At 43.5% G+C, this 17910-nt stretch overlaps 1 protein-coding gene across 4 annotated transcripts in view; it reads left to right on the top strand.

Moving 5' to 3' along the window:
- Positions 1–595: 595 nt before the first annotated feature.
- fam83b (family with sequence similarity 83 member B) overlaps positions 596–17910 on the top strand; it is a 39891-nt gene continuing 22576 nt past the window's right edge. The window contains exons 1-4 of one of the 4 annotated variants that reach the window (XM_048597483.1): positions 596–787; positions 916–1030; positions 2091–2580; positions 8128–8292. In XM_048597483.1, the coding sequence (XP_048453440.1) occupies positions 2137–2580; positions 8128–8292 (609 nt within the window). In that variant the 5' untranslated portion in view covers positions 596–787; positions 916–1030; positions 2091–2136. Of the gene's footprint in view, positions 788–915; positions 1031–2087; positions 2581–8127; positions 8293–17910 lie in introns of all 4 variants that reach the window. The other 3 variants (XM_048597482.1, XM_020522813.2, XM_048597481.1) reach the window with 3 other exon arrangements.

Below are 17910 nucleotides of genomic sequence, written 5' to 3'. Positions count from 1 at the left end.
GGGTCTCGACCCGAAACGTCAGCTTTCCTGCCCCTCTGATGCTGCTTGGCCTGCTGTGTTCATCCAGCTCTACACCGTGTTATCTCGGATTCTCCAGCATTGGCAGTTCCTACTATCTCTGTAACACTTTTAATCAGTGTTTGTGGAACTAGCTGGTAAGTTGCTGTCTTGCGTTTTGTAGTAGTTTCATCAAACAGCAAGAATCAGATTTGAGAGAGAAAAATGTCGTGCATTTTTATAGCACTTCAGAGATTTTCTCCACAGCGCTCTCCAATCAAGGAAGTGCTCCTTAAAAAAGTGTAGCCACTGTTAAAATGTCGGTAGCTTCAATTATATAATCCCACCAATGATTAACTGCAAGTTAAACAAAAATCTTCATAAAACTCAAAGTATAACCTCATGAACTATGTGATTCAAGTATAGATTGCTATTCCCACCTGACTATTTTTTTTTCAAAGAAAATACATTCTTAGTGCTGGTTTCAATGAAAAGGAAGGGTGGTTCACAGAATAAAACAGGTTTTTATATAATCTTTGGACCGGCATCAGCGAGCTGGTTGACACACACACACACACCTTGACATTCATGTTAGAACTGGTTTCCACGCCCTGTACTCCAGTGCCGTATCCTGCTTACGTAGTTGCTAAATCTTCCAGTTTGCAGGCCGCCACTGAAAACATTTGAGCCAGCGAAGATTGTAGTAGCTGTTCCAACACCCTGAAGAGAGAATTAGTTAACTATAACTAAAACTGTCACTAAGACCGTGCTCCCAAAGCTACTGCACAAAGTAAGTAGACATTTCAGCTTCTCTTTTGAGCCTTTTGTCTGGTCCAACTGCTCACAGGCTGGCACCAGTCTATTTCTGACCATTCCTGGGACTAAGCAATTAATGTTTTGTTAACTTACTTTGCACAGGAGTATAAGGGATTTAAACGTTGCTTTAAGGAACAAAGATCTAATAATGGGAACATCACTACAAGCAGGGATATCCATGGCAATGCAGTCAAGACCCGTTTCTGTAGAAGTGTGGGTGTGTAGCAAAACATTTCTCGCGCCGCTGTACATCTGTTCTACTCTAATATGGCATTGTTACAGATACTTGTTTGACAACACTGGTTTTAATATAAGGGATTTGAACAGCGTAACCACACTTACAGCAACATCAGTGGAGCACAGTCAGCCTTAATTCACGTGGAGTTTTTGCTAAATCTAGATCCCTTTTCTTAAAAAAAAAAGCACTTTTCTTCCCCATTTCAACGCACGGAGTTCTTCTTCTGTGGCCAGTTGTTTTGCAGTGATTAGTACGAAGCTCTTAGCTCGTATACTTCATTGTCCGATATGTATTTACCTAAGAGTTCTCTCTCTAAAACTCCCAATATATTTTGAATGGATACTGAAACCGCAAACAACAGCCTTTGAATTTATGAACATGTGAGAGCAGTCAAGCTTGTTATAATGAAAGGCAAAAGATAATTTGCTAATGTTCAGGAATGTCAGGCAGCATCTGAGAGAAAAATAGCATTAACTTTCAGGTCCATGACTGTTCATCAGATTTCTCGAATCTCAACCTGATATGCAAACTCTGTTTCTCTCTCGCCACAGATACAGTCTGACCAGCTAAGTAGTTCCAGGATGTTTTTGTTTTTATTTCAGATTTCTGGCATCTCCAGTATTTTCTTTATTATTCATGAGATCCATTTATTGACCATCCCTAATCGCCAGAGGGCGCTTAAGAGTGGAGCACATTGCTGCAGATCTGGAGTCACATGTAGACCAGACCAGATTAAATTTGGCAGATTTCCTTTCCTCCAGGATATTAATGAACCAAAGAGGCTTTTACAACAATCGATAGTGCTTACATGGTTGTTATTTGACTACTTTTTATTCCCCATATTTATTGTATTCAAATTTCTCTGTGCTATTTGGCTTTTGTGTTAATGGTCCTTGTTAACTGTCTTTTTCACCATCATTATTGGGGTAAAACAAGACAAGGAGAATTTTGAAAAGATTTTTTTAACATTAAAACTTGTGGTCTGGTTTGAATTCCGGGCTGTTTAGAATTGTAATACTTGCTTTTCTTCCCCCAGCAGGTACAACATCAGCCTTGGATAACATTTCACATTCGATTTTATCAACATGAACTTATCTTCCCACTTCTCTTCCTTGGGCGAGGAATACAGATCTGAGGATTATGTTGAACCTCACTATAAGGAATGGTACCGTGTAGCTATTGATACATTAGCAGATGAAGGGATTCTTGCCTATGAACAGTTTCTAGCAAATGAAGGGCTGAGCGAGTTCCTGGCTGAGGAAGAGATCTGTTTAATCCAGGACAATGTTCAAAAATTACCTCCGTCCGTCACAACCTATTATCTGGACAACAATAAGGATGGTTCATCCTCTGGTACCTACTGGCCTGTTCAATCTGATACGGATGCACCAGATTTAGACTTGGGATGGCCTTATGTTATTAGAGGCTTGGAGACACAAACCAATATTAACCTGTACTTTCATCCGCCTCGTGAAAACTCGCCTACAATCAAGGAGATTGTCAGGAAATTAATAAAAAATGGAAAGCAGGTATCACAATAACTCAATAGTAAAATAAATATGGTGCCCAAATTAGGGCATATGTTACTTTTTGGAACATAAGAGCTGATTGATAAGAGCAATGGTGAAGCTAAGATTAGGAAGCTAAGATTAAAATTTGAGACGGCACAGTGGCTCAGTGGTTAGCACTGTTGCCTCACAGCACCAGGGACCCGGGTTCAATTCCACCCTCGGGAAGCTGTCTGTGTGGAGTTTGCACATTTTCCCTGTGTCTACGTGAGTCCCCTCTGGGTACTCCGGTTTCCTCCCACAGTCCAAAGATGTGCAGGTTAGGTGGATTGGCCATGCTAAATTGCCTGTAGTGTTCAGGGATATGTAGGTTAGGTGTGTTATATGGGGATGGGTCTGGGTGGGATGTTCTGTGGGTCGGTGTGGACTTGTTGGGCTGAAGGGCCTGTTTCCACACTGTAGGGATTCTATGATTCTGAACTGACTTTGTCTGAAAGTATCCCAAACTCAGCAGAAAGAACGTTGTGTTATTTGGACATAGCCATTCTCAAAATCATGGCAATAAAACAAAGAGCTGTGGGTGATGAAGATCCAAAACAAAGACAGAAATAGCTGGTGAAACTCAGCGGGTCTGGCAGCATCTGTGGAGAGAGAAACAGTGTTTGTGTTTCGAGTCCAGTGACCTTTCAAAAGTTATGAAGAAGGCTCGCTGGACTTGAAACATTAACTGTGTTTTCTCTCCAAAGATGCTGCCAGACCTGCTGAAGTTCTTCAGTTTCTGTTTTTATTTCTTTCAAAATGATGGCATTTTGATTGAATAAATCAGGAGATTGCTAATTAGGGGACATAGATTTCAGATATTGACAATAGAAAATTTATTTAGGCAGTGAGTTAATGATCTGAAATCACTACTTGATAAGATTTTGGGAGCAGTTTCCATAGTAACTTTCAGAAGAGAATTGGAAGTATTGTATATTTGATGAGGGGAAAAAAATGAGCAGGATGAGGGGAGAATTTGTAGAGTTTTTACAAAGACTTGGGGCAGCACCAGTGTATTAGATGGTCAACTGCTTTTTGTCTTTCTATAATTATGACCCAAGATCAGTCCAAAGAAACAAACAAAATTGCACAGTCTTAAGGAATTACATTGTTTACGATTTTTTCCATGTGTGAAATCTTTTACGGCTAACATTAAGTCCCGAGCAGGAGAGGTGAAAGAAGGCCTCATTAGAACACTACCATTTTTGGTGGGAAGTAGCAGCTGGCTGATTGTGGGGATCTTTCAGGCTATCACTGTAACTCAAAGGCTATCCATGGCAGAGGAAGTAGGGGACAGGGGATGATTGGTGGCAGAGTTGGAGTTTGCTAGGGAGGAAATACTTTTTGCAAAGCTGTTTTAGAACAGGAGAAAGCCAAGAAACTGGACTTCCACACAGCCTGTGGAAGAGTATTCCTCCCACAGTAGGGACGGAAATTTTACTTTGGGTTTGGCTGGCGTCTCAGTAGTTTTACCTGGCAAGGCAGGCAGCGGTTTACTTCATTCAGGGTCAGACTGAAATCCTATCAGGATTCTATATGCTTCATGAGCCCTTCTAATTTACATTTATTCTGAAAGCTCGTGTTGAGCTTCTCATAGAGGCACCTGATAGGCCACCAAACAATAAAGTAAACATGATCAATGAGTAATGGGCAAAAGCAAATCAACAGCTTTACACTTTTACTGATTTTACCCTGTACTGATGTTATGGAACAAAGTCAACATGCTCCGCTCCATTCACACAGAGATAGTAAGAACTGCCGACGCTGGAGCCAGAGATAACACATTGTGTCCCGATCCGAAACGTCAACTTTCCTGCTCCTCTGATGCTGCCTGGCCTGCTGTGTTCCTCCAGCTCCACACTGTGTTACCACTTCATTCACATCCCTCTTTCCCAATAACTAGGTTCTGGGAATAGTTATTTGCCTTGATGGTTGTGAGGCATAGCTACATGGCGTTCTTAATGAATTTAATATAAAATTAAAATAATCCTATTACTTTTTATACCACTTGTACCTTGATATCCTTTTCCTAATAGAGTGTGGAGATGCAGTGTTTAATGTAGCAATCAGAAAAATCACTTCTGCTCCTGTTATAGTGTCTCTTGTGGTCGTGAGAAAGAAGTCTTCAGAGGATATCAAGATGTGTGAATAAACAATGTGACTGCAGTGTGGTAAAATGAGTTACTGCATCACTCCTTTCACAATTCCTCCTCAATCATTTGCAAACTGTTGTTGAATTGCTACCTGCAGCTACCCATAACCTTCTGGGGTAATGGTAGCATTGTGGTAATGCTCTCAGGACATAGGACCAAATTCCTTCATGGCATCTGGTCAAATTTCAATTCAATGAATAACTTGTGGAGTTTCCCACTTGTCTCGGTGATGTTAACTATGAAAACATCATCACTGTTTATAAAAACCCGTTTAGTTCACTAATGTCCTTGAGGGAAGGAAATCTGCCGTCTTTGCCTGGTCTGACCTACGTGTGACTCCTGATCCCGGTAATGTAATGTTCTTGATGACAATTGGAGATGGGCAACAAATGCTGCCCAGTTAGTCATGTCCACATCTCATGAATTGGAACAGTGCTCAACTACCTAAAAAACAACCTATGTCTGAGGTGTGGCCATTTGTCACAACCAACCTGCAACCCACCAAACTCACACACAGACACAAATCCTATCAATCTATTACTCTATCTTAATCTTCCTTTGAGCCAGCACCTAAAGAACCAATAAAAGCAACCTGTGCCACCTTGCCATCTGCCTTCTTCACAACACCCATGTCACTTGTCAATTCCTTGTCAAAAACAAATGGAAATTAACCAGTGAGCAATAAGGAAGAGAAAGAGAAGCACATGCATCAGAGGTGGTCAAAAAAACAGCGTCATGGTACATATTGCGATGGGGAGACCACACTGTTTGTATTCGTATAACAACTTCAGTATAATGAGGCATCCAGATAATATCCTATCACTTTCCATGAATGTTGACGGCAGAAAGACGTTATTTAATAAACTGGCCAACCTTGAAGAGTTGGAGGCCTGTGTTCCTGAAGACAGAGTCCAGATTTTTGTCAGGAGAGAAAGTAATCCAACTATCACTGATGGAGGTAAGACTGTTGTGATCCAGAAGAAGCCCTATTCCCCTCTAATACCCATGAATCTGAACAGGAGCTGTACGTGGAAATGACAGTAAATTTAAATCCCACAGTTCCTATTATTAGGAGGTGGAGACATACACCACTAATGCTGCACGTAAAAAATGATGTTGCTCCATTATTGCATTACTGGCCAAGTTCAAGTTGAATTTTTGAATTACTGAACGCAGATCTTTAGCATCGTTGTCATTTATTTCCTGTGTCGTCTTACCTAGATCTAGGTTAAAAAAAAACCCAGAATCTGGTGTTTTATTGCCATGAATGCTATTAGGGTGGATTTAAAGTTTTGGACTATCAGCACCACAAGTTCTTTTAGATATTATATGTCACCTGTCTTTTTGGATAACTCATGAGTGATAATGCTTTTTAGTCAGGGTATGTAAATATTACCATCATAGAAGCCAGGTGTGACTGTGGTTACCATGTGGTTGGCTTTCAGGGGATGTGAGCTTCGTTGCCTCTCACTAATTACCCTTGAGAAAGTGGTGGTAAGCCACTTTCTTGAACTATGTGGTCTAGGTATACCCACAGTACTTTCCAGCATGGAGTTCCAGTTTTTGACTCAGTGACATTGATGGAATACTGACAGGATGGTGGTAGCTTGAAGAGGAGCTTGTGGATAATGGTCCACCCATGAAGGTGCTGTATGATTTCTTCTAGGTGGTAGAATGCAGGATTTTGGAAGATGCTGTTAACAGAACCTAGGTGAGTTGCTTCATTTTGTAAATGGCAAACGTTGCCATTGTTTATTAGTGATGGAGGGAGTTTGAAGTGGTGGATTGGATACTGACCAAGAGGGCTACTTTGTCATGGATGATGTCAAGCTTCTCAAGTATTGTTGGAGCTGCACTCCTCCAGACAAATGGAGAGTATTCCGACTCCCTCCTGACTTGTGCGTTGTAGATGCTGGACAAGGTTTTGGGGAGACAGGAGGAAAATTACTCACTACAGGGCTGCAAGCCTCTGACCTGATTTGTAGCTGCAGTATTTATATGGCCGTGCATGAAGACTGAAAATGATTAGTCCTTGAAAAGAAAGTAGTGTAAGAATTTGTCGAAAAGATAGTAAATTGATCTGACATAAATAGCTCCAGTACTACACACAATCTCAATGAGCAGAATGGCCCAGTTCAGTGCTTTACTTTCCTAAGATTCTTTAACGTCTTTTTTCCACGGGCCTGTTTGCTTCTGGAGTACAAGTGCTTTGTATTTCATTAGTAACATGAAGCAAAAATTTGACTTCAGTCTTCTCTATGCATCAGTTACAATTTAGTCACATGTTGGAATGTTTTGCATTACTCATTTCAAGCTGCCTTGCAATGCTGTTCTGTCTGCACACCCTGCTTAGCAGTGGTAACGATCTTGAGATGAGACCTAAGATGAATATTACATCCAAAGTACTGAGTGGAAGCAAGGACTTGCTTTTGCAAAGTTGCTTTGTATCCTATTATTTATATTGCATCTTCAGACCTTATTTGGATCAAGAGTAATAAATCTATCTGTAGGCCAGCTGGTTTCTCAGAGTCAGCCCCACTTTATCATAAGTGGGGCTTCTGTCACATGGGGTTAAAAGTTGAAGTGTGCAAAACATAATCCCAGTGGACTGTCATGAGCCCAACAGTATTTTGCAGTGGCAGACATCACGGTGTGTGAATGGAGAAGCGAGGCATTTAACATATTTAAATTGGATTCCCATGCTTTAAGTGGGAACCTGATTAAAGATGTGGTGCTTCCTCAAGATTGGGATCTTGGTCCTGAGAGGGAAATGGGATCTGTTGCCTTCGTAAACTGTTTAGTTTCCACCCATCCTCGTTTCTCTTCAGGGATTTCTTCAACCTCCCTCAATCCTGGTGCCAACTGATACACTGGCTCCAATTACCGATGTTTAAACTAGCCCTAATTATTCTCCTATTGTCAGCTCCAATCATCAACCAGTCCCTCCACACCAGCACCACCACCCCAAGGCAGCAGCTTCCGTCATCTGCCTCACCCTGAATACCAGGAAGTATCTGTATTGGCTTGGCTGTGGATTGCGCCATGGCCTACAAACTGCTAATGCGGTCTACCACTAAGATTAACAAAGCCCCCCTTCCTACCCAAATTCTCCTTGTCACTCACTAAATATCAGTGATTGTATTACTACATAATGTTCCCAATATGCTATATGTGCAAATGATGGATTATTCAAGTAATATACTCTTAACTGCTTTCTTGTGTTTTTACATTTTCCAGTATTTAGTACAATAGAGACAGCATATGGAGTCTTGGATAAGTTTTTTCTTAAAATAAAATACCGTTACAAAAGTGATACAATGGCAAGTCAGCTCCAAGAGCTAATTGAACTAACTTTATTCATTTAAAATTCAAACAGGTCATTGCAATTGTTATGGACATCTTTACTGATGTGGATATCTTCAGGGAAGTGCTCGAGGCTGCTGCAAGAGGAGTTCCAGTCTACATCGTGCTTGATGACTCCAATTTCAAACACTTTACCGCTATGTGTGAGAAACAAGGAGTTCACCTTCAAAGGCTCATGGTAAGGTTTTTTTTTGCTTTTCAGACCCCTGGTCCTTCCTCACCTGAAGTGAGTACACACTGGGGTAGAAGTGTGTGGCCCTTAGCTTTGGTTGCAAAGTGTGTTCAAAGGACGATGCATAATGCTGACAAAAATGCAAACTTTGGGTCCTCTGCTAAATAATCTGTGCACGCTATGGCTCAGCTGTTGTCCCCTCCTCAGGCTGTTTGCCTGATGCCTGAATAAATTTTGGGACAATTGCTGCCTCATCAGTAGATACCAGGGGCAAATCCAGGGAATGTGGATTAGCAGGAGAATGCATTTTTAATGGCGGTGATGAGAGAGGCTGTGCATTTGACCCAGTGCCAATAAGGAAAAGTTATAAATGCCACTGTTTGGCTGCTCAATGACTTGGAGGAGAACTGGAGGAGACAGCATTCCAGTTCACCTTCTAGGGGGAATAGGTTAGGGATTTGGGAAGTGATGTGCATATATCATGCATTGTAGTCCTGGGACTCTGCAAACAGGGCAAATGGATATTTGGATTTAGATGGTGAATGAGGTATCAGTCAGGGCTATTTTGCTTAGCTGGTGCTAAGCTGCTTGACTGTTATTTTTCCATCAGATTTTTGACTTGGGCTTTGTAGGGACCTGAGGGGTCTTGGGAAGTCAAGAGGTCACTCACTTAGCACAGAACACTCAAAATCTGTTCTATTTTTAGTATCTATGATATTTACTTGGTTAGCCCAACTAAGTTTCAGTCAACTGGCTAGCTCATTAATGGTGAGGGACTTGGAAATGGTAAGGATATTGAATGTAAATATAAGGTGGTTTTGCACCCGTGTTGGAAAAGTTCATTTCCTGGCACTTGTGGCACACATGTTACTTCCCAGTTATCAGCCCAAACCTAAAGATGGTTCAAGTCTTGCTACATATGGACACAGACCACTTCAGTATTTGTGAAATGAAAATTATCCAATACATAGTAAAAGCAATGCACTGCATATGACACAAATCTGAAACAAACACACAAAATGCTGGAGAAACTCAGCAGCTCTGGCAGCATCTGGGGAAAGAAAAACACAGCTGATGTTTCAGTATGACTCTTCTTTGTATGCTCTGAAGAGTGATGTCTGGTGGCTGAGATGGTTGGCCTTCACTATTCATAATTATCTTCCTTTGTGTCAAGTATGAATTCCAACCAGTAAGAGTATTTCCCCGATTCCCAAAGCCTTACTATTTCACGAAAACTCCTCAGTGCTTCAGTTGGTTAAAGTCTGCCTTGATGTTAAGAGCAGTCCTACCACCTCATTTCTTGTCAATTCAGCTTTTGTGAGCAAGTTTTGGACCAAGGTTTTAGGGATGTCTGGAGTTTGAGTGGTCTTCAACAAACCAAGTGGAAATGAGCAGAATGTAGGAAAGTAATAGTTATTTTATAGCTCTGTCAACAACACCTTCCAGGCATTGATTGATGAACAGAAATTGGATTTTTCCTGCTTTTTGTGGACAGATTATATCTGGGAATTTTTGCATATTGTTGGGTCAACGTCAGGCACTGTTGTAGCAGCCCTGGAACTGTTCAGCCAAGGTCACAGCTCATTCGAGCTCAAAAGTCTGCAGCACAAAAACTGAGGCTGACTGGATTTGCAATGCTCAATGTACCTTGATGAACCTTGACATCATGTAGAATGAGTTAATTTAGCTGAAATCTGACATCTTCGATGGTGGGGATCTCTGGGAAGGCCAGGAAAGAATATTCAGTCATGCTTCTGCCTGAAGGTGATTGCAAACACTTCATCTTCATCTTGTGAATTCACAGGTTGGATCCCTCTGTCATTAAAGAGAGCAAACTTAGAGAGCCAAAACAAAAACAAAAAGTTGCTGGAGAGACTCAGCAGGTCTGGCAGCATCTGTGAGGGGAAAAACAGAGATAATGCACTGGGCTCAAAGTTAACAGGGCATTCTTCCCACAGATGCTGCCAGACCTGCTGAGTTTCTCCAACAATTTCTGTTTTTGTTTCAGATCTCCAGCATCCACAGATTTTTGTTTTATTTGTTATATTTAGAAAGTGTGGCCCTCCCATTTGCTTTTTAATAGTCACTCATTCATGACTGGACATGACATGGCAATAGAGCTTTGACCTGATCCATTGATTGTGGAATCACTGAGTTCTGATTATAGTGTTCTGGTTTTTCATGTCAATGTATATTCAAGTCATGTCTGATTCTGCACAAACATGCAAACATGGAAGCAGAGGGAAAGGATGTAGATTGGATAATATTAGCAGAAAAAAACAGACTAGCCTACAATTTTCACTTTGAGTTCAGTGTTCTCATTTGTCAGGTTTTAAATGACGTTATTTATTCAGTGAGAATGGAAACACACCCTCAAGCAACTTTATCACGAATAAGTGAGGAAATTCCATTCCACTGCTCAAATATGAATGCAGAGAGCTGCTGAACAACACCTTCCCTAATAATTGAAATTTGGATTAGTCTACTAAATATATTTTTCTTCAAAATGAAAGGTGGGGATAATAAGAGCAGCCTGAGGTTATGTCTAATCCATTATATCATATGCTCCGCTCAATTGATGTATGTTAAACACAACACGACTATTCTAGGAATATATAGCAGCAAATGATGTGATTTTTTTTTCAAATACTGCAGCCTAGAAGATACCATTATAGGTACTGAAATTGGCATCAGTCCTGGAGTAATTATATCATCAGGATAATGAACGTTGAGCATTTGGTGTTTCCCAGAGTTAATGTTGGCATTTTGTCTGATGGATGGTTAGCCAAGGTTTAAGAAGTTTTTTACCTTTGTTCTTTCACGGTTGGCAAAGCCAGCATTTGATGCTCATCCCTAACTCTGCATGAACTGTGGGGCTTAGTAGACCACTTCCGAGTCAGCCACAATGTTATGAATCTGAGGCAGGCTATACAAGGTAAGGATATTCCATAAAGAACGTTTGCGAATCAGTTGAGTTTTGGTTACAATCTGGTGGTTTCATGGTGGTTCCTGCTGCTTGTTCAAGATTTTGTTCAAAAATTATTTAATTAATTGAATTTAAATGCCTCAGTCGCTGTGATGGGGAGTTGGACTTGAATTTCTAAATCACTGATGCACAGACATAACCACAATGTTATTGTATTTGCAAAAGAAATGCAAATCTAACACACATCACTGCATACTGATAGGGCAGATACAAACCTAGAAATTTAATAATGCCACATCCAGATAAAGTGGCAAACCACCAACTTATTCTCCAAATGGGTGGACACGTTATGAAGGCTCATTTCCAGTCAGCGATGATGGGCAATATCAACGTGGGCACAATCTTTGCGGAGATGGGTAGTGATGCTTCATTGTCCTCCTGGTGGATGTCTGCACCGTTGCCAAGTTAGCAAGATGGTGGAAAGACATTGGCTCCCAATTTTTTACCAAAAGGCTGGGACAGTTTAGTTCCATGCTGCTAACTAGCAGAGATCCCTTTAGCAGCACTGTTTAATAGCATCCCAAATATTGGGTAGTTGCTGCTTTGTAACTGCAATCTACTGGCGACCTTGAGTTTCAATTTGAATCACTGGAAGGATCATTTTGACTGCTGAGAATGAGCATGTATTGGTGCTGCACCCTCACTGGTGTCTTGCTGAAGGGTATTCTGGTAACCCTACCTTTGCGGTTGGACAATGAGAGGAAGCAGCAAAGAATGACAGCAGAAGGGACATTAGAACAGTAACCACAAGAGGGAGGAGGATGGTGCAGGAGGATAATCAAGGAATATGTAACCCAAAGTAACTTGTGCAAGATGTGAGGCACCTTTGGTTCACTGAGGAGATTATGGGCACAATCTTGAGCGATGTGTACGATGGGGAGATTTGTGGTAGAATCGGATGAGGAGTCTGGTGAGGCCCATCTCAACATCAGGAGCACCTTGGGTTATCTTTTATGCTTTTGATGAGTGACTTGACAAGTTTCTTGCTAGGCAGCAGTGCCAGTTAAAGAGATTATTGCTTGTTATACATCCTGTTGATGGCCCAATTCGCCTAATTAAAATTCAGTTTTCTGTCCTACTAAACTTATCAAAGCTCTACATCAAGAAATCTTGATCTGGAAGTCAGAGCGGTACCTGGCAGATTCAGATCGCCACTTGCTCTAAACGACCACCGTGTTGCATACAATCAAAATGCATCAGAGGGCATGATGCACGGGAACAAGCCAGTACACAACTCTCATCCACAGGCATTGGCATTTACCAACCCTTCATGACCATCATGGAACCTCCCCAACATACTGGCAGTGCCCTCTGGAAGCACAGACTTCTACTGGTATCGAACAGAAAGAACATTGCACATGGACCCATGTACTGTACAGGAATCAGAGCCGTCCTAAAGCATTCCCCCTGTTGCACCTCCCTGCCACAGAGATAGCTAGGCAACTCAGTGACACCAAGACTTCAGTGGACAGAGGCTACAAAAGAATGAGGATGTTGTGCACAACATCAGCAGCACACCTAGCACTGGATAAGCCTTGTTCCTCTTGCTTCCCGGTGATGCAGCAGGTTCTGAGCATTGACCTCCATCATTGAGCATTGTCTGTGGCTACAAAATGAAGCCTCATGATGGATCAATGACGTTCCAGGCCACACAGAGAGCAAACAACCAGATGCAAGATCAAATCAGTCACATTTACACTCAAGTGTAAAATAACATACAGTGTGGTGTCACTCCTGCCACCAACATTCCTTTCATGGGTCTGCTTCCTCTCTCTTACTAAGTCTCAGTGTTGTCCAGGTTCTCAAGCTGGGGTTGGAAAGAACCTGCTCACGGCTGCATCTACAGCCTGTAGGTTTGGTTGGGCGGCCCCAGGCCAATTATGTCTGGATCGGCCAGACATGCTGAAGGCCAGCTTGCCAGGGCAAGTTGACTGTCCTCAGCTTCAACTTCCCTAAGGGTCAAAGTTGGGGAGGCAGGATGGTGGTGGAGGACCCAGCCACCTCAGGAGTGTCCTGAATGGAGAATTTTGAGAAGGCTGCATGTGGTTCCTCCTTCAATTGGGTTTCTCATGGCACTATCTTGTCTCCTTGTAGGGTAGGGCCCACAAAATGTTAACCGTATTGCCCTTCTCCTGTTGCCGTGTCCCGCATTGACTGAGGACCAATGGGTGGAGGTAATGAAGGGCGGGTTTGTGCACCTCTCCAGCAGTCCTGGAGGGTGCTGGACCTGGCTGTTCATGGAGGCATTGAGATAGTCACATGACTCACTATGCACCTGCTGCCTCTGGGCTATGGGAGGTCATTGCCTCCCACATACATGTCTGCTGCTTCCTGGTCCCCCCAGCAAATGTGGACAAAACCCCTGATTGCCCTCTCCTGCCTGGGACTGAGCAGGGCCGTGGGGAGTTGCCCCTCTTAGTGCCAGCAGCTTGAGGTGGTTCTTCCTCAGCCAGCTGCAGAATGAGGTGCTGTGCAGATTGTTCTCCCACACTTTCCAAATACGACATTCCCACAGAGGTGGCAGTGTCCGGGCTGATAAACAAGGAGGACGGGATGTGTACGGGAGACCTCGGCACTGTTGTCCTCAGAGGTAAAGGAGGTGGCCATTTTGCCACAGGGGTAATGGATATCCTAGAGGTTTCTGCACAACGAAAGAGAAAGAAGGCATGGCTGCCCAGTGGTTGGGAGTGGTGTGCAATGAATAACCCTGAAAGGGGGTAAATGTGAGAGTTGTGGTGGAACGAAGATGGTACTTACTCGGTTAGTGAGGCACAGATATCTCAACAACTGTATCGCTCCTGTGAGGGCCAAGATTCTCTCCTTGTATTGTGTGCGTGCAGGCACTGGGGAGCGGGGCTGGGGCAAATGGACGTGGGTGGTTCAGCTGTTAGTGCTAAGGTGTCCCGGGCCAATGAGTAGGTAGCAGAGAGGCTGTGCAGGGTTAGTGTTGTGGGAGGTTGAGGGGAAGGGGGCGGAGAAATGAGAGGAAATGAAGGAAGATGCTGTAGGCACTAGTGAAACTGAACCTTGTTGGCAGAGAGAGAGAGAGAAATGCCAGATTGTGACATTTGCCCTGGCACAATGGAGAAGGCCACTGACCTTCTTGAAGGGCTGACAGCCATTCTGCAGGACTATGGAGACCACACTGACCAGGCTGCTGGGATCTGGCTGTGGCCCCTTCTGCTGGTCCTTTGCGAAAAGGCCACCCTCTCCACCAGGACGTCCAGGTCCCTGTCAGAGAGTCAGGGCACCATCTTTCCCTTCTCCAACATCTTCTGAATGAATGTCTGTTATCCAGTAGGGCAACTTCAGAAATGCCAGTGCTCGTGCACAGTGGCACAAGTTGCAAGGCGGTGAAGGTCTTTCTGAGACTTTCCATTGAGTGGAGAGATCATCCAGGAATGATTTATGGTAAAATTGGGCTGGAATCAGACACCACAAATGCCATAGAGAGTGGGTAGGTAGTTAAAGCAGCAAGTTTGCTAAGATACAGTGAGAAAATATGTTGGACATCATAACAGAAGTCCCTCCAAAACACTCAACACCACTCAGACTCAGCCAAAAAAACAGTAAGATTCAGCCCTGTTGCTGAATCAATTGACCAGCTGCAATGGGTTATGTGATACAGGCATTAATTCAAGTGACCCTATTGTCCAGTATCCTGTCAACAATCCCATTGGAGAGAGGAGCAGAACTTCTTCAAGGTGGGCATCCCTGGAAGAGATATGGCAGTGAGTTAAATACTAAATAAAAACCAAAAGAACTGCGGATGCTGTAAATCAGGAACAAAAACAAAGTTGCTGGAAAAGCTCAGCAGGTCTCTTCCAGGCATGCCCACCTTGAAGAAGCTCTGCTCCTCTCATCAACGGGATTTCCGTTCCAAGGTCACTTCTTGCCCACCGACTTTAATTTCACTGTCACTCTCTATCCTATGGTTTACTCCCTACCTCACCCACCTCCCTATTTTCTGCATATAAACTGACGTTTTCCCAGCCACCATCAGTTCTGAGGAAGGGTCACTGGACTCGAAATGTTAACTGTGTTTTCTCTTCGCAGATGCTGCCAGACCTGCTGAGCTTTTCCAGCAACCTTGCTTTTGTTGTGCATTGAGAACTACATCTGTATGTAAAATGTCACTGAGTGATTTATGCATGGCTTCTACTATCTGAATAGTTTTAAACAAGCTTTGCAGCAAAGTCCTGAGCAGGAAATTCCCATGTGTGGTTGGCTGCTTCATCTTTTACAATAATCTGCACCTGGTCACTTATCTCACCAAAGCAAGGAAAAATGCAGCAGGAGCAAGAGAAGGATGAGGAGCGTGAAGTGGAGGAAATAGAGGAGAGCCAGGGACTACCAATGCCCCTAGTTGCCCGAGCTTTCAGAGAGCTGTGGACTTGATGAGCTAAATGGCCTGCTTTCACACTGTAGGGAATCTATGATGAACTTTATTCCGTCATGATTGAACAATCACTCACACAAGCCCTGGGGTCCTGTATTCTGTGCTTGTGCCCTTGTGGATACTGCAAAGTTTTTCCCTTATAACTCAGGAAGAGTGGTGGAACGCTGCTGAGGTTCGATTGAGGCTGCAGTGGGTAATCCCGAGCAGCTTGAGGCTGTAGACTGATGGACCATGACCGTCTGATCCAGTTGGCTGTGAGGCACTAGCGGGGACACTAGGGGTGCAGGCATCCTGAGACAGGGCAGCTGATTCCTCTGTTACAGAGGTCCAGTCCACTGTCCTCACCCCAACACTCTGTGTGTAACCAAGACTAAGGTATTAATGTGATATTTCAGAGAAGCTGTCAACACTGTCCTCTAGAGCCAAAATAGCAGCTGCCTGAGTTTCAATTATCGCAAATGTGAGCTCCGCTATGGTGGCACCTCTGCAATGGGAGCAGAACTGACTATTTGGTTCATTCTGGGTGGATGCATCCCTATGCTCAGTGCAAAGACTTGGCAAGTTGGAGTAGATTCCTCCATGTTGTGTAATAAAGTATGCAAGCTCAGAAGCAGACTTTTCCAATGGCTGCCCATCAGCATTATTTTAGTAAACCAACGGTTTAGTATGTGAACATATCCTCAGGTAAGTTGACCACCACCTTATTGCCCCAGCTGCATGACCACTTGTGGCCAGCCACTGTCCTCCACTCTCCTAGAATCTGTACGTTGAGATGAGCAGATGGGAGTTTTTTTCTTGTTCTTGCTGTTCCTATTTTTAGCTGAATAAACTTCAGGTGAGGGTGAAGGTAAAAATTGTTGGGAGGGAGCAAATGGAAAAATAATACTTTGAGCCATTGACTTGTTTTATGTTTTCATTAAATTGCTTTTTTGAAATTGCTAAGTTTGACAATATGATTCAATTGGATAGTTGTTCCCAGGTGGCTTTCAGACAGTGGATGAAAGTCGTTTTTGATTAGTTTTTGTTTACTCAGTGACACATTTGAGCCAATGAGTATGATTAACTGAGAACGAGTTTATTTAGTGCTATCATGACTTTCTGCCCTACAGAAAGGAAGTGGCTTTGAGGCTTAACATTTGATGCTACTATATCGAGTTGGTGCAATATTTTAATTAGAATTATAACTCTGTCTGTACTCCAGGGGAATTTCTAATTGAAACTGAAAGAACTGTGGATGCTGTAAATCAGGGACAAAAACAGAAGTTTCTGGAAAAGCTCAGCAGGTCTGGCAGCATCCATGAAGAAAAAAATCAGAGTTAATGTTTCGGGTCCGATGATAGTTCCTCAGAGGAAGGGTTACCGGACCCGAAACATTAACTCTGATGTTTTCTTCACAGATGCTGCCAGACCTGCTGAGTTTTTCCAGAAACTTCTGGATTTCTAATTATGAGATAACAAGGTGTAGAGCTGGATGAACACAGCAGGGCAAGCAGCATCAGAGGAGCAGGAAGTCTGACGTTTCGGGCCTAGACCCTTCTTCAGAAATGGGGGAGGGGAAGGGGATTCTGAATTAAATAGGGAGAGAGGGGGAGGCGGATAGAATATGGATAAAGGAGAAAATAGGTGGAGAGGAGACAGACAGGTCAAAGAGGCAGGGATGGAGCCAGTAAAGGTGAGTGTAGGTGGGGAGTTAGGGAGGAGGTAGGTCAGTCCAGGGAGGACGGTCAGGTCAAGGGGGTGGGATGAGGCTAGTAGGTAGGAAATGGGGGTAGGGCTTGAGGTGGGAGGAGGGGATAGGTGGGAGGAAGGACAGGTTAGGGAGGTGGGCACGAGCTGGGCTGGTTTTGGGATGCGGTAGGGGGAGGGGAGATTTTGAAACTTGTGAAGTCCACATTGATATGATTGGGCTGCAGGGTTCCCAAGCGAAATACGAGGTGCTGTTCCTGCAACCTTCAGGTGGCATCGTTGTGGCACTGCAGGAGGCCCAGGATGGACATGTCATTTGAGGAATGGGAGGGGGAGTTGAAATGGTTCGCGACTGGGAGGTGCAGTTGTTGAGTGCGAACCGAGCGTGGGTGTTCTGCAAAGTGGTCCCCAAGCCTTCGCTTAGTTACACCGATGTAAAGGAGGCCACAACGGGAACAGCGGATACAGTATACCACATTAGCAGATGTGCAGGTGAACATCTGCTTGATGTGGAAGGTTGTCTTGGGGCCTGGGATGGGGGTGAGGGGGAGGT

This window comes from Rhincodon typus, chromosome 5, assembly GCF_021869965.1.
Source record: "Rhincodon typus isolate 14 chromosome 5, sRhiTyp1.1, whole genome shotgun sequence".
In the NCBI taxonomy this organism is placed as follows: Eukaryota; Metazoa; Chordata; class Chondrichthyes; order Orectolobiformes; family Rhincodontidae; genus Rhincodon; species Rhincodon typus.
The sequence above is the reverse complement of the archived record's forward strand: the minus strand, read 5'-3'. Positions and strand labels throughout refer to the sequence as shown.